At 44.5% G+C, this 20,459-nt stretch overlaps 1 protein-coding gene across 1 annotated transcript in view; it reads right to left on the bottom strand.

Moving 5' to 3' along the window:
* Nucleotides 1-15,964: 15,964 nt before the first annotated feature.
* Nucleotides 15,965-20,459, bottom strand: part of BICD2 (BICD cargo adaptor 2) — a 127,486-nt gene continuing 122,991 nt past the window's right edge. Inside the window, exons 8-9 of the mRNA XM_009647892.2 lie at nt 19,842-20,052; nt 15,965-16,657 (exon numbers count right to left, since the gene is read on the bottom strand). Coding sequence (XP_009646187.2) covers nt 16,652-16,657; nt 19,842-20,052 — 217 coding nt within the window. The 3' untranslated portion in view covers nt 15,965-16,651. The remainder of the gene's footprint in view (nt 16,658-19,841; nt 20,053-20,459) is intronic.

Raw genomic sequence — 20,459 nt, 5'->3', positions numbered from 1 at the left:
AAATACACTTCTGGGTCACTTCAACAGTGTGGTGGAATGGAAGAACGGGCTTGTGTTGAAATGCATAAAATGGACTTCTTTGGGCTGGTATATGCCAGCAGAAATAGAATAGCTGTTCTGGAGCACCCCTGTGAACAGGGTCAAGTTAAACCAGAGTAAGCAAGCAGATTTATCAGCAACGAGCCAGCCTGGATCGACATTACCATCAAAATCCTGCCTCGAAGCGTTAATACGCATACAGAAATGTAACACAGAGCTCATGGTTTGGGAGCTGAGACTCCCCGCCCCACTGCTGTGCGAGACAGTGGTGGCTCCCTGAGTCAGTCCTGTCCTTCAGGACCACAGGGCACGTCACCACTGGAGCACTTCCACTAGGGCAGCACTGAGCTTACCAACTGCTGCTGCCTGGCTATCGGGTACCGCGGGTGTTCAGCAGCAGCAGCTTACATGCTGCTGGAGCCCACCCCAGCTCCCTGCTCTCGAGAAAGCAAGGCCCGTGCTGGAAGGTACAAAGCTGAGACAAACAGCAGCTTATTTTCAGATTTAAGCCTAGTCACTACAGCAGCAGAACACCAAATAGCTGGCGTTCTTCAACAGCATCATTTCATTTCCTGTCCAGTCCTTTCCCCAGCCCAGCCAGCATTTTGGGTTGATTTGGTTTTTTTCTAGAGAACTGGAGCATTTTTTGCTGTAGCTGCTCTCAGCTCTTGCAGTCTGGGCATCTGCAGTATTTAATGTCTATCTCCGGCAGAACCAGCTGAGCAGTTCTGGAGAGAGTTTACAATTTAAGCAAACACTAAGTTGTAGCCATTGCTTTTGGCCAGCCAAGGGCTAGTGGAAGCGTCTTCACACCTAGGAATCTTCAGCCAAGGTAACTCGGAGCCAGCGAGCAGTGTCAGTAGATAAGCAACAGAGAAAAGAAGGGCTCTTCATTTGCAACGCTGCTGGGGATTTGAAGGAGTAAAAGCTACCGAGAAGGGAGGCTGTCACTGCCAGCACAAGAGCAAAGCAGCACAGAACTGGGCTTAGAACAGGAAGGGGTTTGCCGGACGCTTCCTCTAAATATCGGCATTTTTTCTCTCCCTGAACTGAGGGGCACCCAATCCCTTAAAAGCATGAGGAACAAAACCTGGGATTGTGCCTTGCAGCACCGCTTACGGCTTCAGTAAAAGCACAGGACTGAACCTTTTGTTGAGCTGCAGGCTGCAGACCCATGTCCAGCCGTGCTAAGCCCTCTCCTCCTGACCTGGCCAGGCACCCAAGCCGTTCCCCCTCAGTCTCTCGTGAAGGAAGTTGTAACAGGAACAAGTCCGTCTCGTCACCCTTTCTGTCACTTCTGCCATTTGCAGGCTTGGTCGTAAAGAAGTCAAAGTTTCTGTTAAATGGAATAGAAAGTGCCTGGAAATCTTCTGCATTGAGCCGGGCCTTGCTGGCACCTTAAGGTCTCAGTTTTATTAAATCTGATTTGCAAATGCAAATTGCTCTTTGTACCAGCACAATAAACTTCTCTCCTTTAACCTTTGAAGCATTGGGCAATGTCCACTGAATGTGGCCCGTTATCGTGGGATATTTTTCATTGTTTCCAAACCCTTGATGTCTAATGCACGGGTATGCAAAGGCAGAAGAAAGGGGTCAATAAACGCAGTGCAAGCAGTTAGTGAAGTCCACACAAATACTCCTTCTTTCTCCCCCCAAACAGAAAAAAGTTGCCCGTCATATTGCATTAAAATTTTTTTACAAGAAGAGCTCTCTCAACACAAATTAATTCTCCCTTGTGGCAGGCTCTGCAGCTCAGGAAGGATTACCCGTGGGAATACCATGCCCAGGGAAGACAAATCTGAAGTGGGTAAAAATAACCCCTTACACATTTAGTGAGACATCGGAGACCAAGCATCTACGGCTTTGCAAATGCACGGGGCTTGTCCGACATGCTTCCCATGTACGAGATGCATGTTGTGCTCTCTTCCAGATGATGTAATCCTGAGGGTGACCCTCATGTGCTTTTGCCATCATATGACACCGCTGGATATACTGAGTCCCTTTGTGTACGGTGTCCTCGTTTAGAACACTCAGCATTTTGATCAGAGCTTTTTTTCCTCCCTTTCTGAAGAGACTACTTCCCATGTGAAGATGAAGATCTGAAGATTGATGTAACACACCTTCTGAGTACGTACGCAGTCTCATTTTTGTGAATTTGGAACCAGGCCTTTTCAGCTGCAGAGCAAGAAGTGAAGTACTGCTTTATTCGTGTTCACAATGAGATCAAACCAGCAATTGCAATCAAAAAATACAATTTATGGCAGCACTGAAACTGATTCTGCTGTTTCACTTCAAATTTGCAAAAAAGTGCAAAAACTGGTTCATCAAAAGTAGCTTTCAAGAGGAAATATTTTTAAGCTGAAACCCTACTGAGGTAGAATTTGGGGGTTTTTAATGATACCTTAGGCAAAAGCAAGGTTACTCCACACTCACCAACACCAGTTACCAGAGCAGCCAGGAATCCAGGGGGAGAAAACCCCACAGAACAACACAGAGATGGAAATAAGGGCCTGCAGGGAAGAGCAAAGCAGGCTCCCTTCCAGGGACACCGCTCCTGCAGCAGCTGTTGCGCTCCGGTGTAAGATTCTTATGGCAGAGTGGAATACTCTGCATTTCATCCCCGCTTCACAAGGGAGCTGAACTTAAATTTTCACTAGGGCTTGTATTCTGAATCAATGATTAACACTCCTTAACACCGAGGCCTTTCAAATCCTGGACTTCCTAACCTCACTGGCATTCTTCATACACCAGCTTAACTGTTTTTTCATACAACCTGATTCAGATCTTAGGGCAATATGCTTCACAGTTGTTGTCTGGACATTGAAGGCAAAAGTAGGTGCATACCACAGATGATCCCAGTGGTCACCTCTTTCCAGAGCCTGATCTTCACAACAAAAAATATTCCTCTCAGAGTTCCCAAGGAGGGCAACAGAGCCATTCCTCATCTTTTAAATGCCGGGCTGGGGAAAACAATAATCCTGTCGCCATTGCTTGACAAATAACAATGAGCTACGAGGGTGGTGGATCCACATGCTTTCTGCTGTCTCTGACATCCAGTGAGGGCAGTGCCCTAGATCACTGGGGCACTCCTGATGTCCCAGCCAGAAAAGCTACACTTAATCTTGCTGCAGGTTTGCATTTTTGCTGTAGACTCCTTGTACGCATATATTCATCTGCAGAGATGGGGATGAACTTGGTGACCCAGAAGGTCCTTTCCAATCCCAGGTTCGTAATTTATTTTGTATCACATTATAAAGTAAATGAGGAGTTATCGCTTGTCACCATTTGATTGAGCATTTCCAAACAACACTGACTTCCACACCACCCTCAAAAGCAAGATGTGCCTCATGGATTGCATCAACTGGCATGGCACAGATGTGCTGAGGGTGGTATTTTTCAAAAGCAATGTCTTTCAGGAATATAAACGCCATTTTTCAAAAGGACAGAGGTACCTAAATGCTCTTAGCGTTGAGTGGGATTTAGGTTAAGCCCTTTCAGAAATTATTAGTGACATATTTAAATAACCTAAAGGGCATTGTAGGTGTGACCCCAAAGTTTTCAGTAACCTAAAATCAGCCAAACTGAGATTCTGTCAGTTTGTCACTTTGATTAGGGAGTACTAAGGCTGCAAGCTCTGTCAAACAGGAGGGGCAAATGCTGCTTTTCTGGGCACCGTGAGGTTAGGAAATTACTCCAGCTTTGGCCTGAAGGAGGCCAGAAATGTTGACTTCTAAGGCACAGCAGAATGGTCCGGCAGAGGGGAAGGTTTAGCTTTTAAACAGCAAGAGATATTTTTGTCGCCCTGGTCACTGTTAATCTGGGCTCAGGAACAAACACCAATTTATTCTGAATTTTGACACAGGCATTCTCATCTCTTTTTGTGTTACTCTAAATACATCCCATCGATTAAGTAATTACCCCATGACTGATGGGTGACCCCACAAATCAGTTGAAGCCAAAATATTTAGCAGAACTTATTTACTCTGAAAAAAAATCACCAAAAAGGTTAGTACAATATTTATGCAATCTATTACTGAATCATCCAGAATACAAACACACACCCTCATAAGACAGATTCGACCCTCCACGAAATGGCTAAAAGGTCCTCATACAATAACATTCTTGAGCCACCCTTCGTAGAAGTTTCAAACCAGCCATCACCACTCACTGTTCTCCTAGACCCCGTCCATGGGTTATCAGGATCCTGATGAATGCGATAGTACCAGGAATTACCCACAACTTCCTCCTGCAGCCTTCAAAGTTGCCCCTACAACCACTTCTTCATACAGTGATAATTGCAGTTCTGCTCAGCCCGTGATTGGGCTTAGCAGCGTCATAAAGCGGAGGGGAGAAGGTTGGTCCCCATGTAGCTCCTGCCCTGCAAGGATGGGCCTGTTTTCTGTCCCATGGAAGATCGTGTGCCGGGAAAGCAGGTAAGGAACCCTGATTTATTAAAGCACGGTAAATTTGCATCTCCTCCCTTCAAGGAGTCAGGTGGCCAAGCCTCTCACAGGATTTATTGGGTGGGCTGAGTCAGAGTAAACATCTCACCTGACCTCCTCGAGAACAGTTTTTAAAACCTAATCTAATTTATACAGTTGTATAAAGCCTGAACTTCCTTGGAAGTCAGAATCTGTGAGTGGCATTTTAGCCAACAGACTTCTATTGCTAGATGTTTACCTACTGAATTACAGAGCAGATGTAACTTTTACCTCGTGCATACATTTTGGATATACTTATGGGATGTGAGGCCTGTTTTTCCTTATACCTGTATTTTCTTAGATGTCACTGTAATGGGAAAAGGCAGGCTTTAAGTAGTGCAGTCTTAACTAGGATCCATCTGTGAGGCTTAAATACACCAACTATTCCACCACATGGCTTCACTCATGAGGGAAAAATACAACTGAAGGTGAACTACAGACCCAGGAGTGGAGTTTCCTTAAATCTCGGAAAGAAATCAAGTCTTCCCTGGAGTGCCATTAGCCTTTAACTGTGATTAAGTAACAGAATGATTCACTACTTTTGATGTAGTAGGTCTATCTCCTGTTCAGAGATGACACCAATTTTAGCAGGTATGCCACTGGAATTAATCGCTGTAGTTTCTCCATTAGCACTAGGCAGCAAACCTTCATAAACCAATGAAACTGGGCTTTCCATCTGGTACTTCAAATTGGTACCTAGACCTCAGTTTGCTCAACTTTGGTTTTCTTCCCATTATTATTAACAACCGAGTAACCTATCTCAGACTTTTCCCCGCCAGTGTCCAGAAAGGAACAAGACATGGCTGCGTGTGAATCCTTTCTGCAAAAGAGAGGAAGGCTCCACCTCTGTGAAGACTGAGCCATTGAAAAAAGAAAAGGTGGCAGAGTTGGCACAAGCCATTGAATTTAGGTCCTTTCTGTGTATTTATCAAATTCCCTTGAAATGTTCTTGGGCCAATTTTTGCCCACATCTCTATGGACATCCATATCTTACCAAGATTCCATAGCAAAGTTCTGTCCTCTTTTTCTTGCCTTCACACCTTAACGCTCCCCACTGAGCTCCAGGTTTTTGTTCAGCCTTAGCACAGAGGCGGGCTGTTCGGCTCTGGGGGTTGGGATCTACCAGATGGTACAAGCATATACTGCATTATTTCTCTTATGTGAAGAGTGGCACACCATCCATCCAGGTCTGGTGCAGGAGACGGCAGTCAGCAAGATACATCCTTCTGCATAACTTTTCAGACTAGTTGATCATGTTGTGATCAGACACCGGATTTTCCTGCAGTCATTGAAAGGGGGGGAAAAAAAGATCTGTAAAGAAGGTGCCATTGACGGCATAACCAGCAGGGGACACACCCAAACCCAATGCACATAACATTACAGTGGCGAAGCTATCCTGCCTCTGGATGATGCAGTGCATGGCAGAGCCCTGAGCTGACAGAATGCCCAGCCCAAAATGTGCGTTGGAGCAGGCTAGAACAGAAACAGCCAGGAACAGCCAATGAGGGGACCAGAGATGCAGGAATTCACAATTGCTCCTTGATGGAAAGTAGCTTGGGGAGGCAGGGACCCCAGCGTACATCTCCCATCAGCTCTAAATCTTTTCCTGATCAGTTGCAAAGCAAGAGCAGATTCCTGCTCCTCCGACTCCTAAAAGTAGCATGAGATCCCAAGCAGTGATGGCATGACAGGGAAGAGAGCCAAAGCACGACAGCTTTGAAAAAATTCCGTATTTAATTTTCTTCTATCTGCCAGGCATGTGTGGCCATGCTATCTATTAGGTAATTAGATTTACGATTTATTTCAATACTTTTAGCTTTGTTCCTCTCTGCACAGTGGGACTTGATGTCTGCTGCAAGACCCTCTGCTGTGCTTGCCTAGCTTCTCACCTTTCACAAAGACCCTGTGCAAGCTGGTAACACTAGTGAGCGGTGAGCTGAAAAAAGGTGGGAGTGCTCATGTCTTTGTGACTGCCACCCCGCACTGGCCACAGCCTGCTGTACTCACCCATGACAAAATCTTGGCTGTGCTGTTTTGAAACCATTCTCTCACGCTCTGGATTAAAGACGGGCACAGCAGACGGTGCGGGCTGCGCTCTTGCTGGTTGACAGCCCCTCTGCCATCAAGCCTGTTGACCCAGTGCACAGCTGGAAATGTAGCTCTTGCTGGCCCACAACCCATTCCTACTGGGCATTGAAATGAGCAGGTAGGGCAGGTTCCCAGTCATGGCAGGTCAAGTGCAAGCCCAAAATGGTTGGGTTTGTGGCATACTGACAAATGGCAGAGCCTCAAGAACCAAGCTGAGTCACCAGAGGGATAAAAAGAAAATAAATATTTCTTTGCACTTTTGATTCCATTTATTGTGCACCCCTTGATTCGTAGGGTAATCAGTTGCAGCAACGGTAACCATTCACAAAGTGATGTGTCCTAAGCCTGCCAAGCTGGCAACTTGTCAGGAGAGAAATGGTCTCAGTATGAGCTGCAGAAAGCCCCGGGGAACCCTGGCAAAGCTGAACAGAGGGAGAAGCTGCAGAGATGGAGGGAGAGCAGAATCCTGAGATCTGCTAGCGTGGTGGAAGGGCAACGGTGTCGCTCTGCCGCAGGCTGGGATGCTCCCTGCTGCCTCACCAGCCACTCTGCTGGGACTGCTCTGTGGGACGGCTCCAAGCTAAACCAGGCCACCAGCTGCGAGCGGTGAGCCTGCGTGCAGGCACAACGAGCACATCCTTTCAGTTTTCACCATTTGGTTATGAACGAAGCGTGTCGCACAGAGCTGTGAGCTGGATACAGAGCTTCTGAAGTGCTCATTGCAGGACCATACCCTTAACCTGGGATTAAAGTTAACAAGGATGGAATGACCCTTCACAAGGCTGCAGACAGCCAAAGGGAAGGTAACAATTACCAGGGCATCCAGTCTTTTCCCAGCGAACTCCAGTGAACTTATTCATGGTTTGCCTTTAAAACATTTTAATGTTCTATAGGCAAGACCTCAAAACCAACCACTGGCACTAAATTTGACCACTGGCATTTGCACTTCTATAGTTTTTTTGGTTTTTTTCTGTATCCTGGTATCTGGAAGAGGGTCCTTGGGAAGATGGTAACAAGATTTATCTCCCATTCTGGGTTCTCCTCCCTTCTATTAGATCACAGTCAACCTCATTTCACAGAGCTGAGATTCCAGAGAGCTGTTCCAGACATTTAGCAGCTCTGTAATTAACAGCGCATGAGGGGGCTGAACTGAAAATTTGGTGCTTTCAGCACAGATGCCACGTAGAAGAAAAAACCATTCAGACCTTCCATGGTGGCCAGACTTGTGAAGAACATGTTTAACAGGCACCTTCATATTGGCCAGCTCCCCCAGCTATGCGGCATAGCCTGATCTGCTCGTACAAATTTTAAGTCCTCTGCCCAAACATATGCCTCAATTTGCTGGCCACTGAGAATAAAACCCACAGCCAGCAAAGGTCAAAGAACAAGCATTCCTTTGGCAGGCAGGAGCCCTGTCCAGCCAGGCTGCCCGCTCTTGCCTTCCCTCTCAGTCTCTTGAACCTCACTTGGAGAAATTTTCTTCAGGTTACTTAAAACAGTTTTAGGCTGCCCAGCACAAACAACTGCACATGCGAATAGCTGTGGTCTGTGTCAGGAGCCCGTGGTCTGTCATCACGCAAACCCTGCAACCTGTTTTTGTGAATGTGCCCCACAGCAGCATTACAACGGCACCTGCACGCACGCATCGTGGCCGTGCACGGTGGGCACAGGCTGGCGGAGGGACTCCAGTGGGGATGGGGCAGACCTGCAGGCTCTGAGCAAGCAGGGTGGAGCTGGGGCGCTGTGCGGTTATCGCAGTGACATCGCAGCTATGAGCATCAAGTTGTAAACCACCTGGGGTCCGACTGCTGTGTTACCCGTACCAAATCCCGTGGCTCCCTCTCTGTGGACCCATCCTGCGCTGCCTGGCTTCCCTGCCTCCGCCTAACTGCCCGGCTGTTCCCCACCACCTGCACCTCTCCGCAGCTTCCAGGGGGTACTGACAGCTGCAGATCCCCAGCACTCCCAGGAGTGTGTCCATCACCGGGGTAAGCTACCACAGCGCTAGGGCTCCCTGAGATTTGGAAGCTGGCACCGACACAGGCGCTGGCTTGGCTGGTAGCTTTCCACAGGCAGCAAACTGGGTTCCCTTAATAAAACAACACAGAAACTAATTTAGTTAAAACCATGTTTAAAAGCAAGCTAACCAGGGGCTAGCCCAGTGTAGCTGCTTACATGCGATACTGATATTAAGGTAAGTATAGCTGTGTTTAGATTGACTCAGATATCAATTAGAAGAAATATCTTGATATACCTTGTTAGGAAATCATTCTATGAACTGAACCTTAAAGTAAGAGGATTGCTGCAGCCCAGGAGACTTGCACGAGGCATTCTGAAACCACACACAAAAGCACCCAAATGTACTAGGGAACATATTCCTCTCCTGCACGTTTTCGTTTTCTTGCACCATTCCTTCTTTCTGCAGTCTCATGCAGCTCTTGCTCACCCTGATGGCCAATAAATGTGCTAGCAGGTCCTGGGAGATGGAGAAATGTGCTCTATGCAGGCTGTGCCACCAGACTACACTGAATTGCCAGCTGCTTTTACAGAATTGAGTTGTCCCCAGGCTTTATGCCAAATAGTCCCTGCCCACGGCAGATCCAGCTGCTCCAAGCTGCTTACAGCCATCCCAATCCATTGCTGCCATTTTTTCCTTGCTGCCTCTCTCATCTTCTTGCATACCTCCCTCTCTTTCATTGTTTTTAAATCTGCCACATGCTTGCACCCTTCCCCCTGCTTTCTCGTTTCTCGTCAGCCCCACAGGAACACACCAGTTTTTCTATGAATTGGTATTTGGGATTAGCCCAGTGGCTGCTTTTGCTGGCTTTTTTCTGTCTCCATGGAAGTACCATCCCTTCTGAAAAGGGACACTGGTGAAAACTGGCCTTCGGAGGAATGGGAGAAGTAGCGATGACAATTCTGACTCCTACAAGTGACAGAGAGATGGAAGACGACCTATTTGTTGCCCCTTTGCTAGCAGATGTTCTGCCAGGTTTCTCGAAAGAGCCCTGAGTGCCGTAGATGTGATAGAGCAGCAGAAGTGGGAGTCTTGTTTTACACCCCTGGGAAGAGCATTCCAGATGAGAATGAAGAGTCAGGCAAGGAATCCGGAAAGCTTGTGGTAGCGATGACTCTACAGTAAAGAAACAAAAGGGGAGGAGAAAAAGGCACCTACTCTCACCTGACTTCCCACTGCACAGCCAGCTTCTGCGGATTAGAAAGGCAGAACATGAACATCAATGTTAGCTCTCCGCCCTTCTCTGGGCTGTAACTCCAGTTCTGCTGTGGACTGGTGAGAACTTGGGGATGTGTGAACACCACCCAGAGCCTAACTGTGTGTTTTACTGAGTCAAGGAGACACTTTAGCCTCTGTGTGACAGCTCTTGGAAGTGTCCTCAGCTATTCCACACCCTCATTGCTCCAATTAAAGGCTGAACAAGCTTTTAGCAAGTATTTTTTACAGAAAGTGAACTTTCAGTCTGAAAAGATATGTATATATTCCTATGTTATTTAAAGAAAAAAACAATACCCCAGCTTTCATCCATGTAGCGCAAAGGAAAAAAGGTAAAAGTCAGATGCAAACTTTTTCTCTTCCCCTGCCATCGCAGTATTGTACCTAAAAGCGGTAACTTCAGAAAACCACAAACCCTCAAAACCGCTGTCAGCTGTGCAAAGTTGGGCACGCAGTTTCACTGGCAGCCTGTCTGTGGGTGCAGTTCAGAGACACCTAGGAGGTGCCACCATCTCTGTGCATCACCAGCTGCGTAACAGAAAGTGCCAGCCAAGATGCAACATCATGCAGAACCGCCAGTGGGTCTTGGAGCATAAGATGGCTTTGTTTCTGTAACTGAAAACCAGATTACATGGTGCCTGAAAACTGGATTCATTCTTGTTCCAGCTGATTCCTAAAGTAATGTCAGCAAAGACCAAGACTGATACCTAACGGCTGCTTGAACCCAACAGCTGGACAGGAACCTACAAGAGAAAAGCAGTGCTCTCATTCATGGCGAGATCTGAAGGGGTCAGGTCTGAAGGCCAAGGGCACCATGCCAGGGAGAGCAGATGGAAGACAGGGAGCATGGTCTGACGCTGACCCATGGCACCGTGTGGTCAGTTTGCTTCTGACCCCACTCTTGGGAGCGCGGTCAGATGCATGGTTTGTCCCAGCTCAGACAGGTGGCTGCTGCATCCTAAGCGCAAAGAGCAGGTGCGTACCGGTGAGAGCTGACAGGTAGCAACTCTGTACCTATGGAGCAAGACATAACCACAAGGAACTTTAAAAAGAATCAATGCTTTCCCCATCCTCACGAGGCAGAAGTTCCAGCTATTTCTCAGATCCAGGTAAGGTCACTCGTTAAAAATCTCCCGAGCTGTCAGTAGCATGGGCTTAGCAGTCTTCTCCCGACAGAGATGTCGATCTTCTAAACAGAGAGATATTGATGCTCGGTACCGAGACTTTGATAATTGGCTTAACAACGGCTCATCGTTCATGTGGCGGCACTAGGGAGCCAATGTTCTACTGCCAGATCAAATACTTCACTCTTTATCCCTTGATAAACCTCGAGCTGCATTAATTTGAATCCCAGGGTAGAAGCCATACAGGAAAATAAGCTAAATAATGTTCGAGATTAGCAGAGGCTGCCTGAACGTTTACTCAATAGAATCTGGCACAAGGATACCAATGGTCCTAGCTAGGAATGGTGTCATCACCAGAAATGAAGGGAAAAACATTCATGATCATGAAATTGCCAAACTGAGTGTTGTCCTTAGCTTTGAGTCAGCACGCACCTGAACACGGGGAGACAGTTCTAACCTAAAATTTCTGTGTAAAAAGCAGGGAGCAAGGTTCCAAGGAGAAGACAAAGGAGAATCTGTTTAATGCCAATCCATATGAAGCAGCATGCACTAACATGAACAGTTGTTTTTCCTTCTCCCCTTAAACTTAAATATGGGAGATTTGTAATTCCTCAAATACATTTCTGTTTGAAAAGCAGAAATAATCAATCATAGAATCATGGAATCGTTGAGGTTGGCAAAGCCCTTTAAGTTCACCAAGCCCAACCGTGACCCTAACCCTGCCATCCCACCACTAAACCCTGGCCCTAAGCACCGCGTCTGCCCGGCTTTTAAATACCCACAGGGATGAAGACTCAATGTTTCAAAAAAGATTAAAAATACTGTTATTGAGAATAATGGATCATGCAAGCGCTACTGAGAAATTATTTTTAAAAATTCTCTTTTAATACGCGAGACCTCTTTAAAGTGATGCACAAAATCACCAGTTTTAAAGTTTCTCCTGCCTGCTAAGCACGTGACAGTATTTCAGCATAAGACATTCACTACTCAAGTGCCCAGCTGCTGATGCGTTTAAGAGTAAAATCACAAAGATATTTAAAAAACATAAAACTGCTCAAAATTCTTGCACCATGAAGAGAACTGGGCAGGCACATTTTTGGCCTTCGTGGCATGTTGTCCCAATCAGCACCCGATTCAGTAAATGTTTGATTCAGTATTTGGGGGTTCTGCCCACGAAGTCATTTTTGTCCGAGTTAACCAGCTGTGACTCTCGCTCGCTAAGCTGGTGGAAACCTGGGTGTGAACACTCTTAACTTGCTTCAGCCTAGCTTAAATTCACCTACACGTAGCTAAGCCGAGCTTTGCTTCTACACGTAGCCTTAATCAGGGAGCAGCACATCCCCCGTATCATTCCAGTGAAGTATCGGTATATGTTAGGCTTTAGGCTTTAAGTCAATTTTAAAACTTTCTCCCAAGTTTTCTCAAGCATAATCACAAAAATCAGCTTCCCTTCCACTGCTCCCTCTGGATGCATTGCCTGTACCTCAGAAAGAGTCTACTTGAATACCTAAAACTAGGCCCAGCTTGTTTGTTTGTTGGCTTTTTTTTTTTTAAGCACAGTTACTGGGTCCAAGACATTTTACAGCCACTTCACTTGATTGGGTCTGATGACCTCGTTAAGAGCAGTATGGCCCGAAGTCACGGGGCTGAGTAAGGCAAGGCTGGCCAATGCACATTCAACGTTCCAGATCAGGTCTCGGATCACCTTGGAGATTCCATGCTCAGTATAGGAGGGGAAAAAAGTTCACTCTGCAGCTTCGAGAGCTTCTTCTTGTGGAAACTTGCCTTTGGGCTGAGAAGCAGCAACCGCCCTCCTTCACCAGGAAAGGACAGCAGCTCTCTTGGAGGAGGAGGAGGAGGAGGGAGTTGGGTGAAGTAATCTGAGCAGTTTGTACATGACTGCTTTTCCCAGCAAACACCAATGCTTGGAGCTTTTATATGTAAACATTCGATATAATACTCAAAATAATCCTATTAACGAGCTGCTTTGCTTGGTTTTGAGCTCATAGAAGTGATCTTTATAGTTTTTCACTGTTTTTGCTAAGTCTTTGGGTGGAAAAATACCTTTTCCTGGTCCTTTAGGTCAATCTACATCATCAGTCTTTAAAAAAACACATGAATGTGAATATATTTGTGAAACGGTAACTTCCACAAATATTTGTGGAGCTGAATTTTACCACCTTACCCCAGTGGGATCTCCAATAAGCACCTACGCCTTCATTTTCTTCACCTTCATCCTGCAGGACTGGGTCCATGGAGACTTTCAGGTCTGCTTTCCTTTATCTTTAGGCATCCTGGTACATCTGAGAATCTGCCCTGTTCCTCCTCCGGGAAGTCAGCAGCTTTTTTCCAGGCCTTGCTCATGAGAAGCAGATGATCACTACTGAATGCAGGGCAGGCAGGAATGTTACATTAACAGCAGATTCCTCGCCTGGAGACCAAATGCAGCAACACCTGCAGCCTGGAATGCGGCTGGTGACTGCCCCCCCGCTGCCCCACTCCAACATTCCCTCCAGGCCCTGGATGTTTTAATTAACAGCCGTTCACTAGACAAGCTTTTAAGCTAAATATTCTCCTTATCTTCTTTTCTTGCTAAAGCATTTTTGAATCAGGCTGGTTTACTGTTTGCACAGGTCTGTTCTTGTTCTTCTGCCACTGCCATGCCTATGTATTTACAAAATGTTTCTCCCTTAGATCAACCTGCAGGTAAAACTCCCGTTATAGTGAATGCAAAGCTATACAATCAGGCAAGTGTCCCAGCAAACTCGTGCTGCTGGTTGACTGCACACAGCTCAACAAGCATTACTCAGGCATGGAAAAAGCTGTCACACTGCTCTGCACTCATGATGGTGCAATGCTGCTGGTGACTGCTGCTGGATAGAGAAATGAGATGCAGCATAGTTCTAGGAGTCCTACCTGGGGACGCAAGAGTCGTTAAACTATAGCATAAAACCATATTTAATATTTCTAGGGGGAACATCCATCCATCAATCCAGGAATATCCTTGGATTGGTGGGGCCTTGCCCTCAGACTTTAAGTGTGAGTTTTGGTGAGTTTGTTAATTCTGCCAGATAATCACCATCTTACCGTGTTTTGGAGAGCACCTGAGGAATGAGGACGGGAATGCAGGAAGGCTTGTCACCCTGCCACCAGAAGCATTGGTCCTACCCTCCCCTCTCCTGTACTGGTACCAGCGTTGGCATGGCTGTTCAGTGGAATGGATTGAACTGGTCTGATCAAGGCTAAAACTAACCCAGGAAAACCTCCCGGAACAGCACAGAGGATGGCGCTCCCCACATACAAGCACAAGTATTAATTTCCCAGTTCTGCAGCAAACTTAAGTTTTGCGTTTTCAGTTTCTCTCCAAAAGAAATTGGTATTTCTTTAGCCCCACGCTGGCAATGGCTTGGGAGGACTGGCTAAAGTGGCACCTTCTCAAAACAGAAAACCAGCAGGCAGGAAACGTGATTCCTTTTCTCTTTTATTGACACTGCCAAGGTGACCACCTTTACGCAGGCAGATTGCTGTCCTATATCGAACACTTTCCGATTAATTTGGAAGTAACATTTTGCCCTCTATGTCCCCTAAGGTTATCCAATTCATACAGTTACATGTTTAAGAAGTTTTCGCATTTTCTCTTTTAACATTTTTTTTTCCCAGATCTGAGTAAAGGTTACTTGGCAAGCATACATGCATCTGACGTTAAATGGAGACCAATCCACCACTAAAAGGTAATGCACATAAAACATAATACAGTACTGCGACATCATTTCAAATAAATACCCACATACAAATGTAGTAACTTTAAATGCAACAATATTTCTTATGAATCAATACTGCAACAGAGGATGGAAATACAAGTCCCCACATCTAGGAATAATAATGCTTTTTTTCCAGCAAACAGAAATCTTTTCCCCACTGTCAATATTATTTCAATTTGTACTTTTTTTGAGGAGTGGGAAGGCTCCCCCCCAGCAAGTACCAATTTAATCATTCGTCTAAGCCTCAACAAGCGGTAGGAGCCAGGTACAGCTTGTTGATGCACTTTGCCATTTCTGTTTCCTGAAATCGCGATGCTTAGATACAACATGCAAGAGAAGACGTCCGTGGTTTGTTGTGCACGTCTGCAAACAATACTATGGTTAACTGCATCCACCACCGCATAAGCCACCAGAACATTGGTATTCCTGACACGTCCCCCGTACTGCTACCACAAATGGATGAGCACATCCTGCTCATTTGTTCGACACAAGTCCATTTGGTTCCCAAAGCGTATTCGGGTTTGTTTAGGTTTGTTGTGTTGTTTTTTTTTCTCTATACCCCTGAATTTGCAAGGATTTACACGATGAAATATCATTGACTAACAGAATTTTTTACAATTCCTCAAATATATAATCTCTCTAGTAAGACTACCCATGAAAAATGTGCGAAAGGGGAGTTCACTTTGCACTTATTGCTCCATGTCATTACGGAATTCTAAACCAGCCGTTCCATTTCTCCCAGGTTACAGGACTTAGACTAAGCTATTCCTAGAGTCTCCCTTAAAATGATTAAAGGCACTACTGGCAATAATTATGACAGAAAGGCGCTGATATGTAACACCCTATCATTGACAACTTTAGAATTTTTCTTTCTAAATGTACCATAATTTGGCACAATAAAATGAAAAAGTAACAAAACAATTCCAATTTGGAATTTAACTGGTATAGTTGTATAAAATTCTGTTAATCAATAATACTTCAACTTCCTAAAACCCAGGAATTCTGGAGTCTATAGGTAATACTACTTACTTAATATTTTTCAAGTGCCTATTACTGTTTTAACCAGAGCAAAGTCAAGTTTTCTTCTTGTTACATTGAACTATTCCTAAGAATAATAATACAATATGAAAAAAACCCCAGAATTCAAATACCCTGGATTTCTTAATGAACATGGCAGCTAAAAAAAAAAAAAACAAAACTGTATTTTAAAAAAATAAACAATATGAAAAAAACCCCAGAATTCAAATACCCTGGATTTCTTAATGAACATGGCAACTAAAAAAAAAAAAAAATAATCTGTAATTTAAACATATAAAGCTTAACATTTCATAACAATAAAAAAGCTGCTGAAGCACAGCACACAGTTTAGCAGAGCTCCTGGCTTCTGTTGAAACTCTTTCTAACCTCAGTCTAGAGCCCCCCTCAAATCTCTGCCACATGCTGATGTAGAATTCAAAAATCACAAGCCGAAACTGGAGAGAGACGATGAGCACAAACCACTGCATTTATATAAACTCTTCTACATAAGGAATTAAAGAAGCGAAAGAAAAATATCAAAATATCAAAAGTGCACAGGTTTAACAATCTGATAAAAAATGACCATCGGCAATGACATAAGCAATTCCCCCAGCCACGCGTCCCCGGTAGCTCGCAAGCCAACACGGTGGTCGTTACATGTGAAGAAGGCTTCTTCAGCACTTGTAAGTTTTCTTACTGCAGCAGCACTTACAGGTAAAGCCCGTTTGTTTTATAGCTTCAGGCAGAAAAGGGACCTTTCAGGTAGTATTTAGGAAAAAGGTGTTTTCAAAAGTTAGGATCAGGTCAGTGGCTTCCATTCTTTGTGCAATGGGCTACCACTGTCAACCACAACGAAAGAGGCTAAGAAATGCTGTTGCACTGTTGGAAAGGCGTTCTCCGGGGACTACCCTACAGCTGAAAAATGGAAACATAAAATAGCATTAGGAAAAAAAAAGAAAAAAAAAGAGTATCAGTGTTTATTTCTCACTTAAAGACCTGAAAATGTAAAGCACCATGCTGCACAAGCAGGTTAGCTGGCTGGGGGGTCGGTTAGCTTGCTGGGGCAGAAGCAGCCATTTTAGGTCGTGGATGCTTTCCAAGGCAACGGAACACTTTACGGGTTTAGCCTGGAAGCAGTAGCTTTGCAGAAAGAAGGTTTCTTACAAGTACTGAATAAAGCTTTGCTGTTCAAGCACAAGTTAACAGCAATAAATGTGCAAGAAACATTTTCAGTGAAGGTTTAGGTTCTCCAGAAACATGCAGGTCAGTGGATCATGCAGGCCAACGCAGAGAGTATCAATCGGAAGAAGAGCCTGCTTGCAGAGGTAGGTGACGGCTTAAGGAATTTTCCATGCTTTATCCCAACCCGCTGAAAGTGACATGAAAGACTTAGAGCAAACGTATGTTTCAAGAAATTGTTAATCAAGAATTACAAGACTCAATCTGAAATACTATCTAAAAATACAAACAGCAAGATCAAGTCACCTTACCACCATTCCTCATTTCTTTTTGTAACAGGTTCTAAAAGAAGTGAAACCATAACCATGACAAGCTCAAATGGCTGTCGGGTTTCTTGGCTTTTTTGTTTTTTAAAGATCCACAGGAATGAATGAAGATGGCAACGACTACTAAGCCTACTGGGCTGACAGCAAAGTGGTCCATGCTTGGGACTGGAAGTGTGAGCCAAGACGCACAACAGTCACTGTCTGGGACCGCTGAAATCTTTACAGAAAGTTCCAGTCAGTTTGAAAAACCCAACAATGCATTCAGCTGGTTTCTGCAATTGACCTTTTTGCCATTAGTGTTTTGCAAAAATGCTGCCACTGAGACACGGAAGCAGAAAAAGCTGTGCTAAATCTCCCCACCGTAGCGGAAGCAGAACTGTGACCGTTTCTACGGAAGCACAGAAAGTTTGCACTCAAATGCCTGCTTTTACCAAGTATTTTTTAACTTACACTTAATGCAGGAATGAGAAGAATAAAGGCCTTTTGGAAGATTGTGCAGCAAAGAAGAGAAAAGCAGGATTGAAAATTGTTAAAAGATGTCTCGCTTCTAAAACATCAAACCTGCTGTTTAGCAATATTAAAGCTCAAATTCAGGAGAATTCAGTGTTTTCTAAAAAAAGTAATAATAGACACACAGGGCCCAGTTTCTAAAGCCAGAATTCCTGTTTGTTTAAACTTCGAGTGGTCACATTTGAGCAACACATTGGACTTAAAATACTTGGGGCTTTTTTTGCTCCCCTTGTATCGGTAAATGCAATTCTGGCGCTGGACCATGGCAGCCCGATTTTGCCCAGCTCTGTAGCAAGGGTTCGTCCAATCCCATCTGTTCAAAGCCTCACTCTACAAATTTAGAAGTCTCTTTCTTCCCTCCCCTCTAGTGTCTGGGAAGCCAAAAGCCCAAATGGTTTCCCCTCACGGGTGAAACGAGCTGTGCTCCTTATTACCTTGTATTAGTACCATGATATCTCCTGACTACTTATAGGCAGAGCGGCAATGCGTGGGAAGCAAGCTGCTGGTCATCTATGAGAAATGGCAGTGACACAAGGCAGGACCACCCAGGAACATTAGAATGGCTTCAGAGAACATCACTATCAAGCAGACAACTGTGCAGTCTCGCGTTGCTTTCAGGAATACGACAGGCATTCAAAATTATTTGAAAGAGTACAAAATGAACAGGGCTTTACATTAAAATGAAGCTTGAGGCTAGGCACTTCAAAACTCCGGTTCAGAGACAAAAGTGTGCCTTGTTGTGCTCCACAAATCTTCCACCATTTTAGAAGCGACATTTTCAATCTTTTTCTCTTACGTAGGCACCAGTTATGAAGTACACTTTTATGTTATCAAACATATTGTAATTAAGCGGCTAAAAAGGCCCCTTAAAAGTTCAATAGCAGACAAAGGTTTATTTGTTTTTAAGGATTAATACGTATACTAAGCTACTTCAGAAATAACGATCAGCAGGATGATCTGGTTCGGTTTCCTGTGCCTGTAACATAGAGCCCTGTGAAACACGTGCTTGCATAAGGAATGCAACACCTTTTGTGTATTTAAAAAAAAGGATCAGCGCTCTGAAGTACCACCCCATTCAGATTAATACTGCAAGCTAAGAAAACTTCTTTTGTGACTGACAACACTGGACCATAGTTACCTTCATTCTACACATGGATGTTGTGTGGCTACAATAATACAGAAAACAGATTCTTTCCAAGGTGTTCTGCTTGCAAGGAGCAACGTGAGACCACAAAGATCCTTTCAGGACACAACACTTTTCCACAGCATAACTTCTTAAAGTGGAACCATCTACCGGGTAGGATCCCAACTCTTAACATGGTAAGTTTTATATCAGATGGGCTAAATATTGCATATTTTTAATACAAATGTGCAAGTTGCAGGGTGTAAATAATGAACCCTACCAAGTTTTTTTTCCTAACTTTTATAGCTTATGAAAGCTTTAGGACTTTGGTCAGTGGTGATACGACAGCGAGTTCTTAATATCTGCCACAATAGGCAAATTAATTTTGGTTCCGGTTTCAAAATGCTCTGCATTTTCAAGACATACCTCTCACTTTAACGTTTGCTTTTCACCACTTCTGAAGCCACAATAACAAGGAAGGTTTTCTGTTTGCTTCTGCCTGTGAAAGCATTGCTGAAGTATGCTGCAACCCCAGAGAAAGGATCACATTTGTGCTATACAAACTAAAACTCGAAGCACCAGATATAGACCGTATCAGGTGTGCTCCTTTAACACTTACCATAAACAGCAAACCCCATACATGTTAATTGTGGAAAAAGCTAATTCCTTTCCACTATTAACTTGTTAATAGCATCCCCATACTTACGAATTAGTTACAGTTAAGACCACCATAATACAATTTGTATTACCTGGTTCAACAACATACTAGTACAAGTCAACTCACCGCGACGTTAGATAGTGGGGATTTACGCTGACAGTTACAGCATAAAATAAGATGCATAATATGGTTTCCTACACACCTGTCCTAGTCACAATAGATTTTATATTTCTCGCTACAAAACACCTGGTTGTTAAGGACAGATCCTTCAGACCTGTCTCCACAGGACCGAATGTGACTTACAGTAGGGTTACTGCTCTTTGCTTTGGAAGCAGATTTTGTGCGCACCCTTTTGGACTGCTCATGGTCTAGCTCCAGATGTTCCAGGCGCTGGGTCAGTGCCAGTTTCTGCTGGATTGCCATCCGAAGCAAGGAGTTCAGAGTCTTCTTCTCATCCTCAGCCGCTGCAAGCTGCCGCTGCATCTCATCCAGCTGTGTGACATATTCGTCACATCTGCAATGAAATACATCAACCTTTAGCAACCCTGTTCCCATCTATAACACACGAATCCCTTGTGTCCAGCCGGTACTAGCGGAGCCAGAGCTTTGCAGATGCTTGCATACACAAGTTTAAGTAGGAACTTCAGCCAGACCTGGAGCAAATCACTGTTACCACCTGATGAGCACCTGAACTTCACAGTTGGTTACTTTACACACGGAGTCCAAATAACACATTTCCAGTGGTGACCGAACAGCACTGTTAAAAATAAGCATCTTTTTGTAATTCTACTTTAACCTACTCCGATTCCTGATGTAAAAATCCCATAGTGGTTTACTACTGTTTTCTCTAAAGCAAGTAGCCTTTATATAATTGTTTTCGTCATCAAAATTATTTGTAAAGCAATTAAACAAAGGAACCGC

This window comes from Egretta garzetta, unplaced genomic scaffold, assembly GCF_000687185.1.
Source record: "Egretta garzetta isolate BGI_Z169 unplaced genomic scaffold, ASM68718v1 scaffold451, whole genome shotgun sequence".
Taxonomy (NCBI): domain Eukaryota; kingdom Metazoa; phylum Chordata; class Aves; order Pelecaniformes; family Ardeidae; genus Egretta; species Egretta garzetta.
This window is presented reverse-complemented; position numbering and strand designations above follow the sequence as displayed.